At 41.2% G+C, this 21,362-nt stretch overlaps 1 protein-coding gene across 10 annotated transcripts in view; it reads left to right on the forward strand.

Annotated features, from left to right (window-relative positions):
* The first annotated feature begins 2,293 nt into the window (after positions 1-2,293).
* BCAS3 (BCAS3 microtubule associated cell migration factor) overlaps positions 2,294-21,362 on the forward strand; it is a 1,120,339-nt gene continuing 1,101,270 nt past the window's right edge. For 3 of the 10 annotated variants that reach the window (XM_075195325.1, XM_075195326.1, XM_075195327.1), the window contains exon 1: positions 3,321-3,474. In XM_075195325.1, coding sequence (XP_075051426.1) covers positions 3,457-3,474 — 18 coding nt within the window. In that variant the 5' untranslated portion in view covers positions 3,321-3,456. Of the gene's footprint in view, positions 2,319-2,338; positions 2,665-3,311; positions 3,475-10,264; positions 10,304-21,362 lie in introns of those variants that run through there. The other 7 variants (XM_075195323.1, XM_075195324.1, XM_075195321.1 and 4 more) reach the window with 7 other exon arrangements.

Below are 21,362 nucleotides of genomic sequence, written 5' to 3' on the forward strand. Positions count from 1 at the left end.
CTTTTAGAAAGTTAGACACGGTCTGATTATAATCTGCATTGTTATACGAATTACAGGACATCTGTAGATAATCTAATATTTGTTGGCTTATTGTACATACATATTATTGAGGGATTTTCACAATCAGTTTTGGCCTGTCAATATCAGCCTTATGTATATATCAGCTTTATACCTTGAATATAAGCCATATTAACTTATCATCATGTTAGATAGTTATGTATAATTTTATTTTATTTTGGCCAATTGTCTTAAGTGTTTTTGTACCTTTTATGATTGGAGGTTACAGAGGTCTCTCCAGCACATATATACATAAGAATTTCAACATGGAGACTGCAACCAATCAAAGCCACTGAATTCACATACTGCCGTAATAAAAAGGAAGTAATTAGACACTAATGATACATTCCTTGATAAAGTCACAACAGTGACGAAACCGGTCGGGACATTTGCATACAGGAAACAGAACGCACAGCAAGTTCCTTGGCTGACTGCAGACACTTAAGGATCGGCTACCCCTGTTGAAGCAGGGAGATTCTTCATTCTACCTCCAATATACCGCAAGTACTCTGGGCGCTATTCGCCCACATCCCTAAACCTTTGTTATTTTCTATGTTTGGAACTCTTGTGCCCTACATTCCGGAAAGCACCAGCTCAGACCTATTTTGGTGGAATAGGAGAGTTACCCTATGGTTGGACTCTTTTAATGATTTGGGACAATACTATACTAGACATTTTTGAGAGACCAAACATCTGTGCCCTGAATTACACTTATGTTCAACACTGTATATGTATCTTGGCTTGTAACCAGATTTTTTGTTTTTTTTTCAGTGAGAGAAATTTGAAGTAAAATGTTATTTATTTTTCCAGCTTGGTTATATACAGTTTATGTTTTAACTTACTGTTTTTGAGCGCTTGGATACCCCTCCCCCCTTTTTTTTTTGCACTTTATTCAAGTTTGGATCAGCTTGTTATCTATCCGGCAGCTGGGATCCATGGTACGTCTATAACAATAGTATCCCTCCATTGTAAATTATCCATTGTTTTTATTTTAGAGGTTCTAAAATTGGCTTACTTGATTAATCATACCCAATGCCCATATGTGACCTACCCAGAGCCATCAAAAGGGTACAGACAGTATAGGTCATAGGCAATCCGAGGGGGGTTTCCTAGTGCCTGGAAACCCCCAAGCCTGGGCACTGTATAATTGAGGTGGCTGGACCCTGCCCCTGCTTCACACGGCTCTGCTTGAAAAGGGAGAGCTGCGTGTACATAACAGTAATGCACGCAGCATTGTCCATGTATATTATGGGGATAGGAAAAGTTGGAGAGCAGACAAGCACTGTCTAAAATTATAGCCAAGCCCCCATGCATGCTTGTTACGCCCACTGGCGGCATGGTGTGGAAACACCCCTCTACAAATCGTGTTTACACCCTGTAGGTGTAGGGTGTCTGGACATAACCCTGTCTGTCTGGGTCCCCTAGACTGTCCAGGCCACCTAGTCTAACTGTTTGACTCCCATCCCTCAACAATGTGGCAGCTCCCAGGCACTGATTGGCTGACGTCATCACTGTGTGGTGCGCCCCCAGACAATCAGTGACTGGGAGCCTCCACATCATGTCAACAACAAAGTTAATTGGGGCATTTTCTGTGATATGAGTGGGGGAAATAGAGCATGTACTGCAAGAGGGGAGGGGTGAAGCATTTACTGCGCTGAGGGAAAGAGAGGGGACATTTATTGCACCAAGAGGAGGAGGAAGGCATTTACTACGCACACGGGATGAGGAAGGAGACATTTACTGTGCTGAGGAGGGCATTTACTACACTCTGGGAGAGAGGGGGGCTGTATGGTAAAGAGGGAGGGGGCAAGTACGGTAAAGACGTAAGTATACTAAAATATTTTTTAAATGTTTATTAAAAGACAACCAGCAGCTCTTCAGCTAAAGTCTATCATCAACCAAGAATAGGCAATCTTGAGCAGCCCTCTAAAGGGCTGCAAAATAAGCCTTAATTTCAGTAATAAGTTTAAATACTGCATTTAAACAAAGAAACACCTATCTATAATAATATATCAGCAGGCATTTTAAACAAGTGTTACAAGCAATAACAAACAAATCTGACAATAAAGCAGGGAGGGACTAAGGGCTGCAGGTAAATGTGGAGTATTACCTGTTGTCCATCACTGTTATAATAAACAGACAGAAGCTGAGACAGGACACACATGACATGACTGTTATGTGTTTGAAACACGTGCACCCTACCAGGATATCTTCTCGCGAGATAAACAGATGTAAACAAAGACAGATGAAAGCGATGTAAGGTAATGTCCGCAGCCTGCTAGAAGTAAAGCGCAGGTCACCGCGATGAACCGCGGCTCTTTCATTCCCTACTTGCACCCTAGCCCCTGTATCCGTGGCCCCGCAAAACCAGCGTGTGAACCACTGTCAAGTTACTCTACGTCATCACCCCAGCGGACACGCCCCATTCGGGTAATCATTGGACTCCGGCTTGTGATTGACACCGGCGCTAGAGGGCAAGCTGTGTTGTGATTGGTCACTCGCTACTGTTCCGCTTTCCTTGTTGCTGTATGTGTGTATCTGCTGCTGTAGCTGAATTGACTGACACAAGAACGGTGGGTGCAGCTTTTGGTGCCAGCTGACAAGAGGGTAAGTGTGGCAGGGGAGTTTTAGCCAGAGCACATAGGGGACGAGATAAAGACAGCAGCGAAGAGAGTCATGCTGTTATATGACTTTAGTGTAATACACATGTAGCTGAGAGCAAGACATGAGAGTCCCCACGTCAGCCACCTCTACCAGACACTCTGGAGTTGTGTGACCAGTGGCTTTGTTGTTGTGGTCCTGTGCACATAGGTACAATATTACAATCGTCAATATGGAGCTTATAAGTTTTATTTCATTATTGCCCAGATTACTGTAACACACACTCACCAGTAGAGAGTTACTGCATGCTGCAAGCATGTTCCCCTGAATGGAATATCAATGAATGTTTGTGAAAGGCCCAACAAAGTCACTATACATTGATTGTACCATGCAGGACTGATACTTACAATGTTATCACAATTTGCTGTTAATGAACTTATACTGAGGAATAATGCTGCTGCAGGCCTTTACACTGAGGATATGTAAAGTAGAAGTAGGACAGTTGATCATAGAGGATGTGGTAGCACTTGAATGACTATCACCTATAGGAGAGTGAGGTGTGCTATCTTAGGCCAGGTACCCTCAAGTTCAAATGCCGATGCCACCACATGCCAAACATGAACATGTTTGACATGCAGTGGGTAATGAGCCCTTGTACTTGCAGTCAGTGAGATCAATGGAGGACAATTCTTTGGACCTCAATTGACTGGAGGCAAAATATAGAGGAGACAGCATTATGAAAACGGCAACACCACACAAACTGAATACTCCTGAACAGAAATACGGACACTGGTTGACATGGCATCTTTGGAAACAGTGGGTTGAACACACTAGTAAATGCATACATTTCTATGCCACTGAGTATTAGCATACTGTTCATAATCACTCTTAATTTTTAGTAACTGCTAAATTTAGTAGTTGTTGTAGTTTATTTTACTTCGCTGTAACCTCTGATAGCAACCATAATTAAACTTGAGGATGTTTGTTTTATTTAACTGTTGTGATTTACAAACAGGAATTAAAAAAATAGATATTTATTTTTAACATCCTGTGGTGTATTTAAATTTAAAACAAGTTAAGGTTTTAACGGCATTCACTTGGTTGGCTGCCATTATGTTTAGGGCAACCAAACACTTTATAAATGTCAGCTTGAGTATTTGGCTTAGCCTACAGTCACCTGCTTTCACGGAGTTGGACTGAGTTCAGCTTTGAATTGCAGCCCCTTACAATTTTGAAACTTGTTAACAGACTTTGCACAAAATTGAACTTGCTATGATCACACATTAATAATGATCAGTGTTACACATAGTAAATTGCTGATAACAAAAACATCTCCCAGAATGTTTGGAAGCTTTTGGCTATGCATTTTTTGTTTAAATATATTTTTTATAACTCCTTTTAGATAAATCATATTTTGTCCTTTTGAAAGGTCGATTATTGTTAACATTTTGGAGGGAATTCAATTGGCCGTGTTACTTGAAAAGTTAATGCGGTCTGCGCACTATTACCGTTTTTACTATAATAGTGTGCGTAAATACCGTTATTACAGTAGTTTTAACGCCGGCTTTTTGCTCGCAGCTCCCTGAGCTGGGAGCAGAAAGCCGGGTTAATATTACCGTAATTACGATAATACTTTTTACGCGGCAGTACTTCGGGGGGAATTGATTGTGTCTGATATTTTATAACTTGATGTATTGTTTTCCTGCACCTCTCAATAAAAAGATTATGTAAAAAATAATACAAAATAAATAATATTTTTGTCTAGAAAGTTAAAAGCTCTGTAAGTCAAGTAGTTATCACAAAGATTACAGTGGATATAAAAACAATTCACCCACTTGTTATTTTTCACATTTTATTTTCTTACAACATAAAATTAAATTAAGTTAATAATGAATTCTTACCAATGATCAACACAAAGTACTCTGTAATGTCAAATATAATAAAAAACGAAAGCCTTTCTTAATTAATTGCAAATAGACAGATGACAATTTATTACATAAATTTTTCTTTTGTAAAGATACACCAAAATGTGCATTTTCAACTTGGCTTCGACACAAAGCTAAGAGAAGCAAATCTAAGAAAAGGTTATTAAAAAGCACCAATAAGCGAATGAGGTAAATTGATTTTTAATATCCTCTGGATAACTGTCAAGTCCATAATAAATAAATTAAGAGAATATGGCTCAACTGTGATTTTGTCTAGAACAATCCCTGCTCCAAAACTGAGCTTCTGTGCAAGAAGGGCATTTGTTAGGTTGGCCTATGGCAACATTGAAAGAGTTACAGTCTTCTATATGGCAGAGGTGGGAGAAACTATCAATGAAACAATAATAGTCTGAGCATTTCACAGACATGCTCTTTCTGGGCAGGTTTGTTCCACAAACTATTGTTAAAGAAAGCTTACATGGAATTTTGCCTAGAGTTTGCCAGAAGCATGTGGGAAACGCACACATTCCAAGTGCATGGTATATGTCTGATGATAGCAAGATTGAATTTGTTTCCCTGAATTCTAAGTGCCATGCTGTGCATCATCCCATGAACACTGCCCCTGCCATGATGCATGGTGTTAGGGGCATTACACTCAGGATGCTTCTCTGCAAAGACTGGAAAACTTGATATAGACTAAGCTTGGAGGAAAACCTGCTGCAGTCTGAGACCTGAGCCTTGGCAAAATAACCCAAAGCATACATCAAAAGCAACATTAGAGTGACTAAAATACAGTAAAATCAACGTCCTACTGGCCCAGTGAAAGCCCAGACCTTAGTCCTATAGTGTAATATTGCAAAAAATGGGCAAAAAATTGCAGTGTCTAGATGTGGAAATTTGGAAAAGATTTAGGCTGGGTTCACACTATACAAAAATTCTCCCGATGCAATATCCTCAACGATTTTACTAATGATTAAAAAAATAAGATCCCGATCAGCGTGTCGATTCATCTGTACACACTAGAGATGGTCACTGACCCCCGTGTTTTGGTTTTGGTTCTGCAAAACCGCCATAGCGTGTTTTGGTTTTGGTTTTGTTTGGTTTTGTTTTGCTATTTTGTTGGAAAATCAATGTTTTTGGGTCTAAACTAACCCAATTTAGTGCTCCAACTGTTTTAGAGATAAGTAATCTAATTGTAGAGGTAATAAATCATCCAAAAAACAGTTTAATTCTTCGTTGGTAGGCCTTCATTTATTATACACACAAAACAGATTGTCTTCCTCTCCATCTATGCATATTGGCAATGCAGCCATCATCTTTGGATGTATATTACACCCTACACTTATAGTTAAATATGTAAAGAAATGGAAAAAGGCAGTTTGCTTTCTGTCTCTATAGGCCCCCCTCCACTTGTTTACAAAACAAAAAAATTCAGCCGTTATAGACTGTACAATATTAATTGATATGTAGAAAGCCAGTTTGTTTTCTCTCTCTCTAGGCTCCCCTCCACTTGTATAAAATACAAAAAAATTCAGCCGTTATAGACTGTACAATATTAATTTAAATGGAGAAAGCCAGTTTGGTTTCTGTCTCTCTAGGCTCCCCTCCACTTGTATAAAATACAAAAAAATTCAGCCGTTATAGACTGTACAATATTAAGAGAAATGGACAAAGGCAGTTTGGGGTCACTCTGTGTATGACGCCCTACCCTTAAGGAGAAATTTCCCAAACAGCAGCCTTTCAAGACGGAATGTGATATTGAAATGCCACAAGTCCCTTTCGTCTTTGGGGGTAGATTGCACTCTACACTTACATAGAAAGTTTTAAAAAGATGTTATCGTCATCATCTTCAGCTTCATCCTCACCCTCATCAGTGTGTACATCATCACAGACTATCAATTCATCGCCGCTTGAATCCGCCATTAGAGAACAGTCAGTGCTTGGATGTCTTGGATGGTGAAGGCCTCCCTCGTGGAAGATGTAGTTCATTTTTATAAACATCATTTTCTCCACATTTTTGGGAAGTAACCTTCTACGGCGATCACTGACTAAGTTCCCTGCTGTGCTGAATACTCGTTCAGAGTACACACTGGAGGGTGGGCAGCTTAGGTATTGCAAAGCAAGTTTGTACATGGGTTTCCAAATGGCCTGCTTTTCTTCCCAGTAAGAAAATGGACTGTCTGAGATTTCCATATCAACTACCTCTTGAAAGTAATCCTCCATCATCCTTTGCATGTTTATACTCGTATTGGATGGAGTTATGGGCAAAGTGACACATTTTTTAGAAAAATCCATCAAACCAGCCCAGATGTTAAACTGTTCTGGTCTGCCACCTGCGTCTTCCCTGCTTCTTTTTGGGAATTTTATTTTTTTACGAGCAGCAGCAGCTTGAGAACGTGAAGGAGGACATGTTGTCAAGCCGAGGCCCAGTTCAGCAGCCAACTTGCTGAGCAATAGCTCCTTGCAAAAGTTCACATCTCGCTCATTTACAAGTAAAGACTCAATGTAGGGTTTAAACCTTGGATCAAGCACAGTGGCAAAAACGTACTGATCCGAGTTCAAGATCTTAATAACTCGAGGATCATTGTGAAGCGAATTAAGTACTTGATCGACAAGGCCAACATACTTTGCTGAATTGCTTGCTTTCAGCTCCTCCTTCATTTTCTCAAGCTGCTAATTAAAGGAATGACTTGGCTCAAACTAGCAGAGTCTGCACTCACCTCACACGTCACAACTTCCAATGGTTTCAGCACCTTGCACAGGACTGAAAGGATTCCCCACTGTGCAAGAGTTAAATACATCCCCCCTCCTTTCCCAATGTCATGGCTTGTGCAATATGCTTCGATGGCTCTGCGCTGTTCCTCCATCCTCTGAAGCATGTACAGGTTGGAATTCCACCTAGTTACCACCTCTTGCTTAAGTTGGTGGCAGGGCAAGTTAAACTGCTCTTGGAGCTGCTGTAATCTCCTACATGCTGTGGCTGAATGCCTGAAATGGCCTGAAATCTTACGGGCCACCGAAAGCATCTCCTGCACCTCGCGGTTATTTCGTAGGAAGCTCTGCACCACCAAGTTGATGTTGTGAGCAAAACATGGAATATGTTGGAAATCACCCAGCTGTAATGCTCGCACTATATTGTTGTCGTTATCAGAAATGGCATACCCTGGGGAGAGTCCGAGTGGTATAAGCCATGCATCAATCACATCTCTTAGTTTGCGTAACAAATTGCCAGCCGTATGCCTGTTAGTGAAGCCGGTGATACAAAGAGTGGCCTGCCTGTGACAAATGTTACGTAGTGGTGTACATGCTGCTGCTGTTCCTGCTGGTGAAGGTGAATGACCAACCCAGTGGGCTGTCACAGTCATATAGTCTTTGGTTTGGCCACTTCCACTTGTCCACATATCTGTGGTTAAGTGGACAGTGGGTAGAATGGCATTTTTCAGCGCAATCTCTACATTTTTACACACTTTTTGGTATAGTTGTGGAATTGCTTTACGGGAAAAATGGTGTTGCGATGGAATTCTGTAATGCGGACACAAAACCTCAATTAACTGTGAAAAACCAGCTGCGTTTATTGTGGAGATTGGACGCAGATCTAACAATAACATTGCAGCCATGGCGTCTGTGATTCGCTTGGCGACTGGGTGACTGCTGTCATCTTTACTTCCCCTCGCAAATGATTGTTTCACAGTTAATTGCTGAAGTGTAGGACTGCTCATTTTCTTGACCTGCCTATGGGATGACGATTCACCCCCAGCAGCAGCAACAGCAGCAGCAGTTGGACTAACGCTTTATTCAGAGGAATCAATAATAGTGCAGGATTCATCCAGCCTTAAGTGGGATGCCGGGCTAACTCCGAGCGCTACTGAGGATATTGATGAGGATGGTGTGGTGGGTGTATTTTGTAGCCGTCGGTGAGCGGAGGGTCTTAGCTGATGATGGAGTGCTTGTATTTTTTTGGGAAGAACTTTCAGCTTTTCCCAACACTTTGCCATGAACTTTCGTTAAATGGCGTAACATATACGAGGTTCTAAGATGGTTAAGGTCCCTCCCTCGACTGACTGTGGCTTGACATACACTACAAATGGCTATACAATTGTTGTCTGGATTTGGGTAGAAATAATTCCACACATAAGATGTGGATTTTTTTGTTATATGGCCAGGCATGACAATGGTCTTTTTATTGTCACGTGCCAGAACTGCTGCCACTGGTGCAGGACTTACACAAACAACCTCATCCTCATCAACATCCTCATAAGCGCCCTCGTCACCTACACAAATCTCCCCCTCATCCTCTTCTAATTCCATAGTGGCATCCTCAATTTGGGTATCACCGGCTAAACTCGGGCTATTAAGGCACACATCAGCAGAATGCTCACGATTAGACATCCCACTGTTGGATGGACTCTCCACAGGGATTGTTGTCATTTGTGAATCAGAGCAAATATTCTCCTGTAATGCCTCACTGTTATCTTGCAGCTCGGCTTTGACGCGTAACAGTAGTTGTGCACCAATTGTAGGCTGGGTAACTTTTTGGCATCTGCCACGAATAGCCAAAGGTGAAGGCCTCATTCTCTCTTTGCCACTGCGTGTGTAGAATGGCATGTTGGCAATTTTTTTTTTTATCAGCAATTAACTTTTGCTCAGTAACACTTCGTTTTCGCTTCAACACAGTAAATTTTTTGGGGGTTTTTGTTTTTTGCACTAATTTGAAAACACTCTGTTGTTTGACATCGCCTTGGCCAGATGACGTACTGGGAACACTAACATCAGGACTGGTGACAGAACCTGGTTGCTCATTCTGATCATATGTGGACTGCTTTGAATCCATTCTGAGCGCAAAGCACTTGTAGTGGTAAAAATTATTTGGTAGATACTGCTGACAGATATGACTTTTGACAGCCAGAAATATTTATGCACAATTATGGGGGACACCCCAAAAGCACTGAGGAGTGGTAAATATTAAAACAAAATTATAAACCTCTATCCTCCTCTCTTCTCTAGCGATTTTTGTTAGAGCAATTGCAAGAATAATATTGTATTCTCTGTCCCTGCTCTAATCAGCCTGTGACTACACCCTGCTCTCTCCCTCTGTCAAATGGCGATGGATTGCTATGGAGGCGTGTATTTATAATCTTCAAGTATCGTGAGAACCGAGCCACGAGATCCGACGACGTCACGATGATGTTCGGCCTCGATTTCGATTCGGAGCGGGCGGGAGAGTACCGAGCTCCTCGGCTCGGTACTCGGATAGCCAAAGTTCGGGTGGGTTCGGTTCTCTGGGAACCGGACCCGCCCAGCTCTAGTACACACTAAACATATTTTACACAATTTACCTTCAGATCTGTGCTCTTCATCTATCATAACCATTAGCTGAAAAGATTGTGACTCTGCACACTCCATAGATATCTATGGACACTGCCGGTCATGAAAACGTACACACTGCAGAATTAGAATAACATTGTTGAATAACATTTTTAGTCTAAAACGATATGATATGCTTTGGAATGATAATCATTCATCATTAAAGCATACACACTAATGCGATATCGGACCAGTATCGCATTATTGGCACTTCTACCAATAACTAAAAGAAGGTGCTGAATATTTATGTAATTTATTATTGTCTGTTTTTTTGTTTTTTTAAATCTAACTAGAGTTGCTGTTTTTTTATTTGACAGAGTATCTTGTGTGGATCAGTCAGTGATAAGAATTCCTCAGTAAGTTTATTTTGAATTCATGATGTAAGAAACAAAAATGTGAAAAATGCTGAAGGGGATGAATAATATATATCTTGTTAACTTACTAAAAAAATGCACAAACTTTCCTTGAGGGTGTCTTTCAGGATGAGAGCATAAATCTGATATGATGAAATAGAATATTAAATGTCAGGGCCCAAATAAAATATTGCACTGATACATAGAAGTGATCCTGATTTTCAACTCAGATAAACGTTTCACCAAATGTTTTTAAAAAAGAAACAATTTCCCCAGTAGGAGGTAATTAGGTTGAAGAGACCTGCTTAAGATATGCCGATCACAAACATCCATTGTTTTGATCATGTATCCCACTTCTTAATTGACTTCCTTTCAATAGGTAGTGTAAACACAAATAACCACTAAATGTAAATGAGAGAGCCATATGCCTAGGGTGAGAATCTTGAAGACAAAGGCCACATTTGAAAGCCTATACAGGTATATAGAAATATGGGCTTCAAAGGAAAATGTCTTCATAGTTCATATTTTGGGAAATCTGGGTGCCACTCCATACCAAGGAGCATAAATCACATCAGGGTTGTGAATGACAGATACTTGCAGTATTCGGGAACAGCTATAATCACATATCATTGGAAAAGGTATGTGACATTGTCATAATTCCATCATGTTTGGTATTTAAATGTGAGGGAGATTATGACCAGTTTATTGCAGGGGGAGTTATGTCTTTGGGATATATCTGTGAAGAATTGCCCAAAGGTCAATATTTTGGGAATATTTGTGATTAAACTATAGTGACACCCAGGGGACATCCCTGCCCTCCTATTAGTATTAACACGTCCCTGTGAAGAACGTCCCATTTCATTTTGCTTAAAAAGCCTGTGTTGGCAAGGGGCAAGTTGTCAGTTTGTTGGGGATCAATCTAATTGAAGGACTGTCCATCTTTTCTGCCTACCCCCAGGCATACAGATTATGATGAAGTTATGCTCTGTACTTTCATCCCATTTGTTTCTATAACTGTTTGCAATTTTTTACTTGTATGTCAAATCTTTATCTAACTGTTTTTATTCTCTGTAAGCATTGTACTTTTTGTATATTAAATCTATCAATTTAATAGTTCTGTCCTTATTGCTCTAAAACAAATCCATTGCCTGTTTAGAAGAGACAGATTAGCTGGTTTAACTCTTTAGAAACCAGGGTGTGAAGGGTTAACTGTTTAGTTACCAGAGCACAGAGTGTGTGCAATTGGGTGATTAAGTCATAGGCTTGCTTCGCACCTTATTCATAGCTGGTAGCAGTTGCTGAGAGTTGTGAAGAGTGCGTCTGAGTTGGGAAGGGACTGGCTGACGTTCTGATCACCAACTCACAGAACAAGGTGGCGGAGGTCTTCACCTATAGCAGCCGCCTTTCCCTTAGAGCTTTATATGCTCACTGGTACTCCGATGCCCCCGGGACTTTACTCCAGGCATAGTGTGAGTTGGTAACACAGGCTGTAGCGGCAGGCCGGGAGGCTGAATAGAAGGTAGCGGATAGTCAGACGGTATCCAGGGTCAAGGGTCACAAGCAAGCAGAGTGGTCAGTAAACACTCCAAGGGTCAGGGTCACTGGCCTGTACCTTGGACTTCGTTACCTTGCCTAAGGGCCATGGTCACAGGCAAACAGGCAAGGTCCAGAGTACAGGCAGAAGGTCACAACAGTAAATCCAAAGGCAGGAGCAGGTCAGCAAACTTGGCAAGAAAGCGCTATAACCAGCAGGGAGGCTAAGCCCTCCCTGCCTAATATACTGACTCCAACCAATCAGGGCTCAGCCCTGCATTCACAAACAGGCCAGGGTTAATTAAACAAGTGCCACATTAATCAGCCCCCAGGCTGGGGAAGAATCAGCGTCGGCGCCGGGCTGCACTGCCTGCCGGGGCTCTCCGTTTGGAGCACTCGGCGTCTGGACGTTGCCTTGGCAACGGTCGGGGTTGAGAAACCGCATGTAACGCCCCTGTCGTCATGGAGACGGCCGGAATGTCGGGGAGAAGAAGAGAGTTGCGACGGTGCCCGTGGCCGCCCTGACTCCTAACACTTAGAGGAAGAGGTGAATGTGAGATTTTGGCTGGAATCCTGTGTGTTTCCTTACAGTAAGCTTCCAAGTCACAAGTGCGTAGAGGGCGGTTTGTGACTGATAAAGGGGTTCAGGAGCGGTTTCCTGACAAAATAGAGGTGATACATTGAATGACTATTGGAATATATGATAAGATATCTAATTAGGGAGTACCTCGAGGGGTTATCCATGACAGTGTCAGTATAGCATATCTCATGTGGTACGGGGGTAGTCAGCATATCGACGCTGACTACCCCAACAAGTCTTACCCCGACGTCTTGACACCGAAGGGCTCCTTCCCGACGAGGCTGCAGGACAACTGATGTGCCCACCGTCTGCAATCAATAGCAATGAATGAAGAAGCCGGCCAGACTTAATGACGTCACTGGGAACCATGACGCTGTTATCGGTGCTGTTAAGGGGGTAATGTAAGTATGCGGGCATGGACAATGTTCTTTACAAAGCGGTGTATATTGTGAGACTGGCCCTAGTGCTTTCAGTGCAGACTCCATCTCTCTAGGAAATAGACGCCAAGCAGTGTGTTCCTCTGCCATAGTGACACCAGCCCCAGCAGGCAAAGCCTAGTGCTGGTACCAGTAAAATCGGGGGGGGATCCCACACTTTTTGGTCCCCTGATTTTTTCCTTTCTTTTTTTCTTGCTTTGCTGTGTAGTTTTAAACAACGTATTTATATCTTCAGGCAGTTTTAATTGTCATTGCCTTAAACTACACAGTTTTGGTTTGGAGACAACTGTAACCAAAAGGAGTATTTTGTTGGAACAAGGACAATGAAAAAAGAACATATCTCTCTGGTGCTATAAAGACATGGTTAACAAACACAGAAGAAGCTAGAAAAAGGTATATATTCAGTAAACGTTTTAGGAAGACATTTTAAAGCCATTACATTTCAGTCACACCAACTAAAGGAGGGAAGACCTCCTGATATACCCAGAGCTGGATTAAGGCTTTGGGGGGCCTGGGGCACTTAAGACAGGGGGGCCCCTAAGATCTAAAATTAAGGCAGTGGTTCCCAAAATTTGTAAATTTTTGGCACCCTTAGAGTCTCCATAATTTTTTCAAGGCACTCCTCCAAAATAATTACCGAGCAGTCCCGTTTTTTTATAAGTAGTTTGGTCAAAATAACGTAATAAGTATTTAGGTCAGGACGGAAATACTTAGCAAGTTGTTTGCAAAAATAATACACATAAATCCAAGAGAAAAGAATATTTTTATATTTTTTTTCTTCAATTATATTTCTGTCAAAGAATAATTTACAGCTAACTCACTCTGTGCCCTCCTTCATCTCCACACACTCTGTGCCCCTGCGTCATCTCCACACACTCTGTGCCCCTGCGTCATCGCCACACACTCTGTGCCCCTGCGTCATCTCCACACACTCTGTGCCCCTGCGTCATCTCCACACACTCTGTGCCCCTGCGTCACCTCCACACACTCTGTGCCCCTGCGTCATCTCCACACACTCTGTGCCCCTGCGTCATCTCCACACACTCTGTGCCCCTGCGTCATCTCCACACACTCTGTGCCCCTGCGTCATCATCCACACACTCTGTGCCCCTGCGTCATCATCCACACACTCTGTGCCCCTGCGTCATCATCCACACACTCTGTTCCCCTGCGTCATCATCCACACACTCTGTTCCCCTGCGTCATCATCCACACACTCTGTTCCCCTGCGTCATCATCCACACACTCTGTTCCCCTGCGTCATCATCCACACACTCTGTTCCCCTGCGTCATCATCCACACACTCTGTTCCCCTGCGTCATCATCCACACACTCTGTTCCCCTGCGTCATCATCCACACACTCTGTTCCCCTGCGTCATCATCCACACACTCTGTTCCCTTGCGTCATCATCCATACACTCTGTGCCCCTCCTTCATTCTTTTGCCCCTCCATTGCTGTTTCCTATCACCATTCCCCTCCGTTTCTTTACTTGCCATACTTCACCTTCTTTCTTGTATTTCTTCTGTCTTTTCTGCTTTCTTTTTACCAATTCAGCGGTGCCTGGGACCCAGCATCCTTTCTCCTGGTGCTATATATAAATATTAGTACAGGTACTTGTAAATTGTACATGCACCTTTTTATAAAACGCATGTAAAATAACGCCATTGGGTATAAGGCTATAAGCATTGACACATCCTGCATTAGATCAGCTATAGCCCACAGTATGACACTTACAGCTCTCCCAGAGGGCTCGCCTAGGTTTCTGCATAAGACAAATCACTGCTTCCACAAACTAAAATACTGTACATTAAAACAATCATCAAAAGCCCACATTAAAATGGGTATTGACACAACAAACAGGAAATTGAGACCACACATTAAAACTAGCATTGAAATCGCACATTAAAAATACCATTGATAACGTCAACTAAAACTAGTAATACTGCAAGCTAAAACTAGTAATGATACCGCAAGCTAAAACTAGTAATGATACTGCATGCTAAAACTAGCAATGATAACGCCCATTAAACCTAACATAAAGAATAAACATTGATAACATAACACCAATTTTGAACATATATATGTGTGCAGCTATGTAATATCTAATATATAAATGCTTAGTGGCGTCTGTCTGTGTGTGTGTGAAAAAAAAAAAAAAATCAAGTTGCAGCGCCACCTGCTGGGCAGAGTTATACACTGACCTACTAAATTCTTAGTGTGTGTGGGGAAAAAAAATTCAAAAAGGGCTGAAATTTGGTAGGGCTCAAACTCATTTTCGTGAGGTAATTTTAACTCATGAACACACATGTGTAGAGGCGTGCGTTAGTGTGTGTGTGTGTGTGTGTGTGTGTGGAAAAAACTATTTTCTCAGAAAGAGCTCATCCAATTGACCTGAAATTTGGTATACTGACATTATTTGACAAAAAAATTAGAATAGTCAAGTCAGTTAACTTCCATCATCCCCCCTTCCCCCCATGGGAGGGGTAGTAAAGGCTAAATTTACGAGTTGAGGGGTCAAACTCATTTTCGTGAGGTAATTTTACCTCATGAACACACATGCGTAGTATACTTAACACAGTGAAGAAACCTGATGAGCCTTTTTAGAACAGTAAGACGATGGAGATGAAGGATGTGGCGATGAAGATGAAAGATGAGGTGATGGAGAAAAATGATGAGGTGGTGACATGTGGACAAAACCACGTTAAAAAAGGGCGCTTGCGTCGGGAAGTAATGCTCTTCCCCTGAGGAGGCCTGGGCTATGGCCCAAATGCATGACAAGAACCTTTTTAACATCTTAAGTAGCTTGATTTGACTAGAATGCATGAGTATCATGCACGGGTTAACTTGTATAATATATATATCTATCATGCAGGACCCTCTATTTTATTAATCATTATGAAAGTGATTATCAAAGCCTGCCACTTATATTAAAGCCTTAATTAGATTACATAAATATGTGTATATATATATATATATATATATATATATATATATATATATATTGTAACAAAGGGAGGCATTTATCTGACAAGATGCAGAGAAAGCATACAAGCAGAGTAAGACATTGGCGCAGTTATGCACCTAGATTGAGGTTAAACCAGGTAAAGACTTATGTATAGTTTAAAGTTTGGTTAACTTACATGATTTGAAAGCTCCTTCCTCTCAGCAAACAGACAGGATGTGTCTGTTAGTGCAAACAGAGCCAGTGATGGGCGTTTCCTCTTAAATAGAAGGTGGGTGTGTCACCTGCCCATCAAGCTAAGGCTGGGGGAGGAGTATGATGTATAAAAGCTTGATTGTCTCATTTGTTCACTGAGACCAACGCCGGGGAAGCTGGCTGGTCTTGCGAGAGCTGGTCTATGTCTAGCTAGCGTTTAGGGTCTCCATAATTGCTGTGAAACTCATACGGTATCAAATACATTTTAACCATCCTGACAATAAAGCTGCATAAAAAGTTGTTCGCGTGTGGTTCAGCAGGAGGGTCTTCATACATATGATTATTTATTTTATCAGTTATGTTTCAATAATGTAAATATGTATATACATAAAGTAAATAAATCATATGTGTATGCATATTTAAGAAGAACCTTCATAATGAAGGGTATATTTATTTATATATGAATTATTTTTTTTGTTCCACTATGGCGACTCACCTACTCTCTTCATGCAAAGGGGCAGCAGCAGCTCCAACTGACAGCTGTCAGATGCGGCGACCTGCGGGGTCCCCAGTGACGCATGCACCCATTCTGTGACAGCAGAACCGCGGTTGCTGTTAGCAGGTGAGGTCATGCGGGGGGCCCTCGGAGAGAGGGGGGGGCCAGGGCACGTGCCCCCTGTGCGCCCCCCCCCCTCTTCTTAATCCGGCCATGGATATACCAATGTTATAATTGGTTTCCTTGGAGATGTCAGTGGGGAAGCCACAGATTGTTTTTGTTCTTTTAATATAATTTTTAGCCACAATGTATTATTATTCATAACTGCTAATGAGACAGCTGACTTTTCTGGCTCTGCTGCATTGTTTTATAATGCCATACCATATTTACTTTTTGCATTGCTAAATCTATCACAACTATAATTGCCAAGGCTGGAAATCAAAAATTGGTTTCATAGTTGTGTAAAATGTTATCCAGCTGTGATTTATATTGAATATATAAATTGACTGTGAATTAGGATTCAACATAAATTAAATATTGGGCTAGGCCGAATGATAATGATTCATCACTTAACTTGCCATTGTTTATATTTTTAACAGATTTAGGTCAGTGAATGCTACAAAATGTGATGTTATACTAATACCTATGTAAGTTTTTTTTGTGACCAAAACCTTCACCACATTATGAAGTTTTTGGCCAGGGTATGTTATGTTACTTTGTACTTTTTTTAAAAGTAAATTCTTACTACTTTTTTCGAAAAGTAAAACATCAACAACAAAACATTGAACTGACTTGTCCCTATTTACTCACTCAAAACACAGGACATACTCAATTTGCCAAAATTGACCATGATTGGCTACAGTTGCCTATAGCAAACAATCAGATTCTAGCTGTTATTTTGTAGAATGTACTAAATAAATGATAACTAGATTCTAGTTGCTATAGGAAACAGCTCCACTTTTTCAAACCAGCAGTTTAGTAAATATACCCCTAAGTGTGAGTTAACTGTGTAGAGGAGTATTAATCTTGTGGACTAGCCTGGGGACTTTAAGAATGTGGGCTGGAAATGAGATAAGGTAGCCTGAATAGGTGAGATTTCAGGTTACACTTTAAATTTTGGAGGCTAGGGGGGAAGTCTTGCTGTTTGAGAGGAAATTCCATGTTCTGTGTGTTGTTGCAGCCTAAGAAAAGTCAGGTAACCTAGAATGGAAGTAGGTAATGAGTGTGGATGAGAAACACAGATCTTAGGCAGATGCAAGTGAAGCTCTATCTTGTTAATGGCTTTGTATGTTAGGAGAAATATTTTATATTGGGTTTGGTAAAATAGAGGTAACCATTGTTAAGGAATGACAGAGCGATTCTGCAGCCTGGCAGTAAACAGCCTTGAGTATCGGATGCACGAGCTTTTGAGGCATATAAAGTTGGAATCCCATGAAAAAAGTCAAATATTTAACATAAATAAATGTGACAGGCCATAAGAAGGATATTGGTATTTACTATTTCCCTTGGTTTTTTTTTTTCTTCAGACTGCTGTTAATGATTTATGATTCTGGATTAACATGGCAACCACAGTCACGTGGCACATTATGTAGTAAGCAGAGAGGTTTTGGAAATCCCCTCTAAGCTCTCTCTGCACTGCGATGTCCTCCTTCTTCCCCCTCTGCCATCACAAGACATGCTTAAAGCTTTGAGCACCTGTGTATGTGTTTGGCAACCAGAGACATTTTGAAAAGGAGATAATGATTTGTAGTAGAATCTGATGCATGTGTAAAAGGTACTTGCACTTTAAAGACAAAACTAAATCTCTGTGGCTTAACCCAGTGGATCTCAAACTTTTTCAGTTCATGGCACCCCTAAGCCAAAATAATTACCAAAATAAGTACCGCCTTGCTTACCACTAGCCCTGGCCGAGGCACCCCTGTGAGATAGCTGAGGCACTCCAGGGAGCCTAGGCGCACAGTTTGGGAACCACTGGCTTAACCGGTTTTCAGTATTTTGCCCTCTCTGATGAAGCTTTAACCTGCCTCTGCTGCGCCAAAATGTAAATATTTTGCTTACTCCATCGTTATCCTGTTCCTGGCACCCAGTTGTTCACCTCTGTAACTTGAATGTTATTAAGATTCATAAGCATACAGGCTGTTCAAATTGATTCACTGTCTATTTTTCTAGTTTCGCTGTATGGTAGACAGTGTTGTCACTAAAGTTATCAAAAATATACCTGTTGTCTCACTTTCAAGCTAATGTTTATGCCTATAATTTTTTATGCTCCTTTGACTGAGAAGAGAATAAAAACAGTGTAACACTATATGAATACAGTGACAATCGGTATGCATATCGCTCTTTATTGGCTTCCAGGCAAGCATTCAGGATGCTGACACAGGAAAGAAGCTGCCTAGGTGTGAGCTTAGAGCAATATGATACCTGACTGTCATAGTCACTGCATTACCATTTTTCTATGTTCTCTTGACCATACTTGCCAACTCTCCCGGAATGTCCGGGAGACTCCCGAAATTCAGGTTGGTCTCACGGACTCCCGGGAGAGCTGGCAAATCTCCCGCAATTGTGGGATTCGCGGTGAATCGCGTCATTTTGTCCACGTCAAATATGTCGTTTGTTGCAGGGGCGGGGCCAAAATTGATATTATTTACCATGCCCCGCCCCCTCCCGCCCTCTAGACACGCCTCTCTCCCAGATAAAACTTGGCAAAGGTAGGCAAGTATGTGCTTGACTGGACAGTAAAACAGTTTTTGTCTTCTTTTTTTTTTTAATCTCTTTTACACTTGCATAGTGCTCTACACACTTTGTTAAAAAAAAACAAAAAAAAAACCTGATTGCACAAAAGTGAAAGGACCTTATAACAACTAGAGCACTTTTGGATACATACCCACTATTTTACCTCCCCCTTCTCTCATATTAGGCAGAAAATGGGGTTCCTTATCCAGACCCTCATCCCTCCCCTTATTACCCAAAGCCCAGGGTTGCCCAGAGCCGATGATACTGTGAGTTCATTGATAAATTAAAGCTCCCAGTATGATAGCGGGAACTTGTCCAAATGTAGACTGTACTTTTTAAAAGGAGTGGTATCATCAAATGATGGTTTTGACTACTTGCTGTTTGTTGCATGCAATTCTACATCCTACGAGTCCATCTTGCAATGACCACTGAACATTCCTTTCTAACTTATATTGTTGCACATGCTAGTGTAGTAAAAAAATGTTAAAAAAAGTGTCTCCCATGTTAAAGACAAAAATGATAACTAAGTTAAAACCTGAAAACAAAATGCAAACATATTTAAGAATAAACTGCATTTTAGCACATTAAAATATGCAAAACCTGTATTAAAAGACACATATGGACTCCCTATAAATGTTGGAAGTTGCAGACTAATTTTGGTATAATTTGTGTTTTAATCGATGTGAAAGGAACTAAGAAATAATTATTGTAATTAAAGAATTATTGAAAAGTGTTTTTTTTGTGAAATAAAAAAACATGTATGTATGTATGTATGTATGTATGTATGTATGTATGTATTAGAGATGCTCCCTGACCCCCGTGAAGTGGTTTTGGTTTTGGATCTGGATTTTGTAGAAAAATTGCTAAAATATGCTAAACTCACATAATTTTTTTTTTGATCCTACATTATTATTAACCTCAATTTCAAGTCATTTGCAGTCAATTTTGACCACCTCACAGGTCACAATATTATTCACTTTCAAAGAAATACTGCAGCGACCTGGCTTGATGCTAAGCAACAAAGCAATGACTCAAACACGGCAGTTCCTAGCACATCTAGGACACATTGGCACACAGCAGTGGCAGAAAAGAAAAGTTTTGCTAGATGGAATCGTCCTTGGGCCCTCCCACCCAACCTTATGTTTGATCTTAAAAAGGACATGCACACTTTAACAAACCAAGCACTTCAACCACAAGCAGTGGCACTTTTGTGGCTGAAGTGCTTGGTTTGTTTGGGCCCCCTCAAAACAAGTTAATAATGACCCTAAGGTAACAGTGCTGTTAATGAACTCTACTGTGGAAAGATGTTGTTGTCGTCAGCCTCATCCTCACCCTCATCAGTGTATACATCATCCTAACACATTATTAATTCATCACCTCTGGAATCCACCATTACAGAAGTCGCTGTATTTTGATGTAATTGAAGGGAAAGGCCTTCTTTGTGGAACTTGAAGTTAATTTTTATGAACATCATCTTTTCCACATTTTGAAGAAGTAGCCTCCTACGCCGATCGCTGACAAGGTTCCCAGCTGTGCTGAAAACTCTTTCCGAGTGCACACTGGAGGGTGGGCGGCTTAGGCAGTGCGAGTTGGTACATGGGTTTTCAAAAATCCTTTTTTTTTTCCTCCCAGTTTGTAAAGGGACTGTCTGATGTATCTATTTCTATTTCTAATCCTCCACCATCCTTTGGATGCTGAGAGTAGGATCAGGTGAAGTTACGGCAGAGGTGTCACCTTTTTTGGTCAATTCTTTTAGACCAGACCAGGGGGTAAATGTATGAAAGGGAAGTTTCCCTTTACAAGGCAGCGCCGCTTTAAATTTAAGCGCTGAAGATGCTGAACTCGCCGGAGATGAAGAATCCGGAGGTTCATACATTTACCCCCAGATGTTAAAATTTGGTGCTGGGTCTCTTGGGAAAGCAAAGTTTTTTTCCTAGCAGAAGTTGAGTGAGAAACTGAAGGAGGAGATGCAGTCCTGTAACGTAACACTTGAGCTGTCATCTTGCTCACCAGGAGCTCCTTGCATCTCTTCAGATCTGGGTCAGTTGGAAACAAAAGAGCAGAAATAGCTCTTATACTGGGGATCAAGCACAGTCACCAAAATGTAGTGATCCAATTTCAAGA

Source organism: Mixophyes fleayi, chromosome 2, assembly GCF_038048845.1.
Source record: "Mixophyes fleayi isolate aMixFle1 chromosome 2, aMixFle1.hap1, whole genome shotgun sequence".
In the NCBI taxonomy this organism is placed as follows: Eukaryota; Metazoa; Chordata; class Amphibia; order Anura; family Limnodynastidae; genus Mixophyes; species Mixophyes fleayi.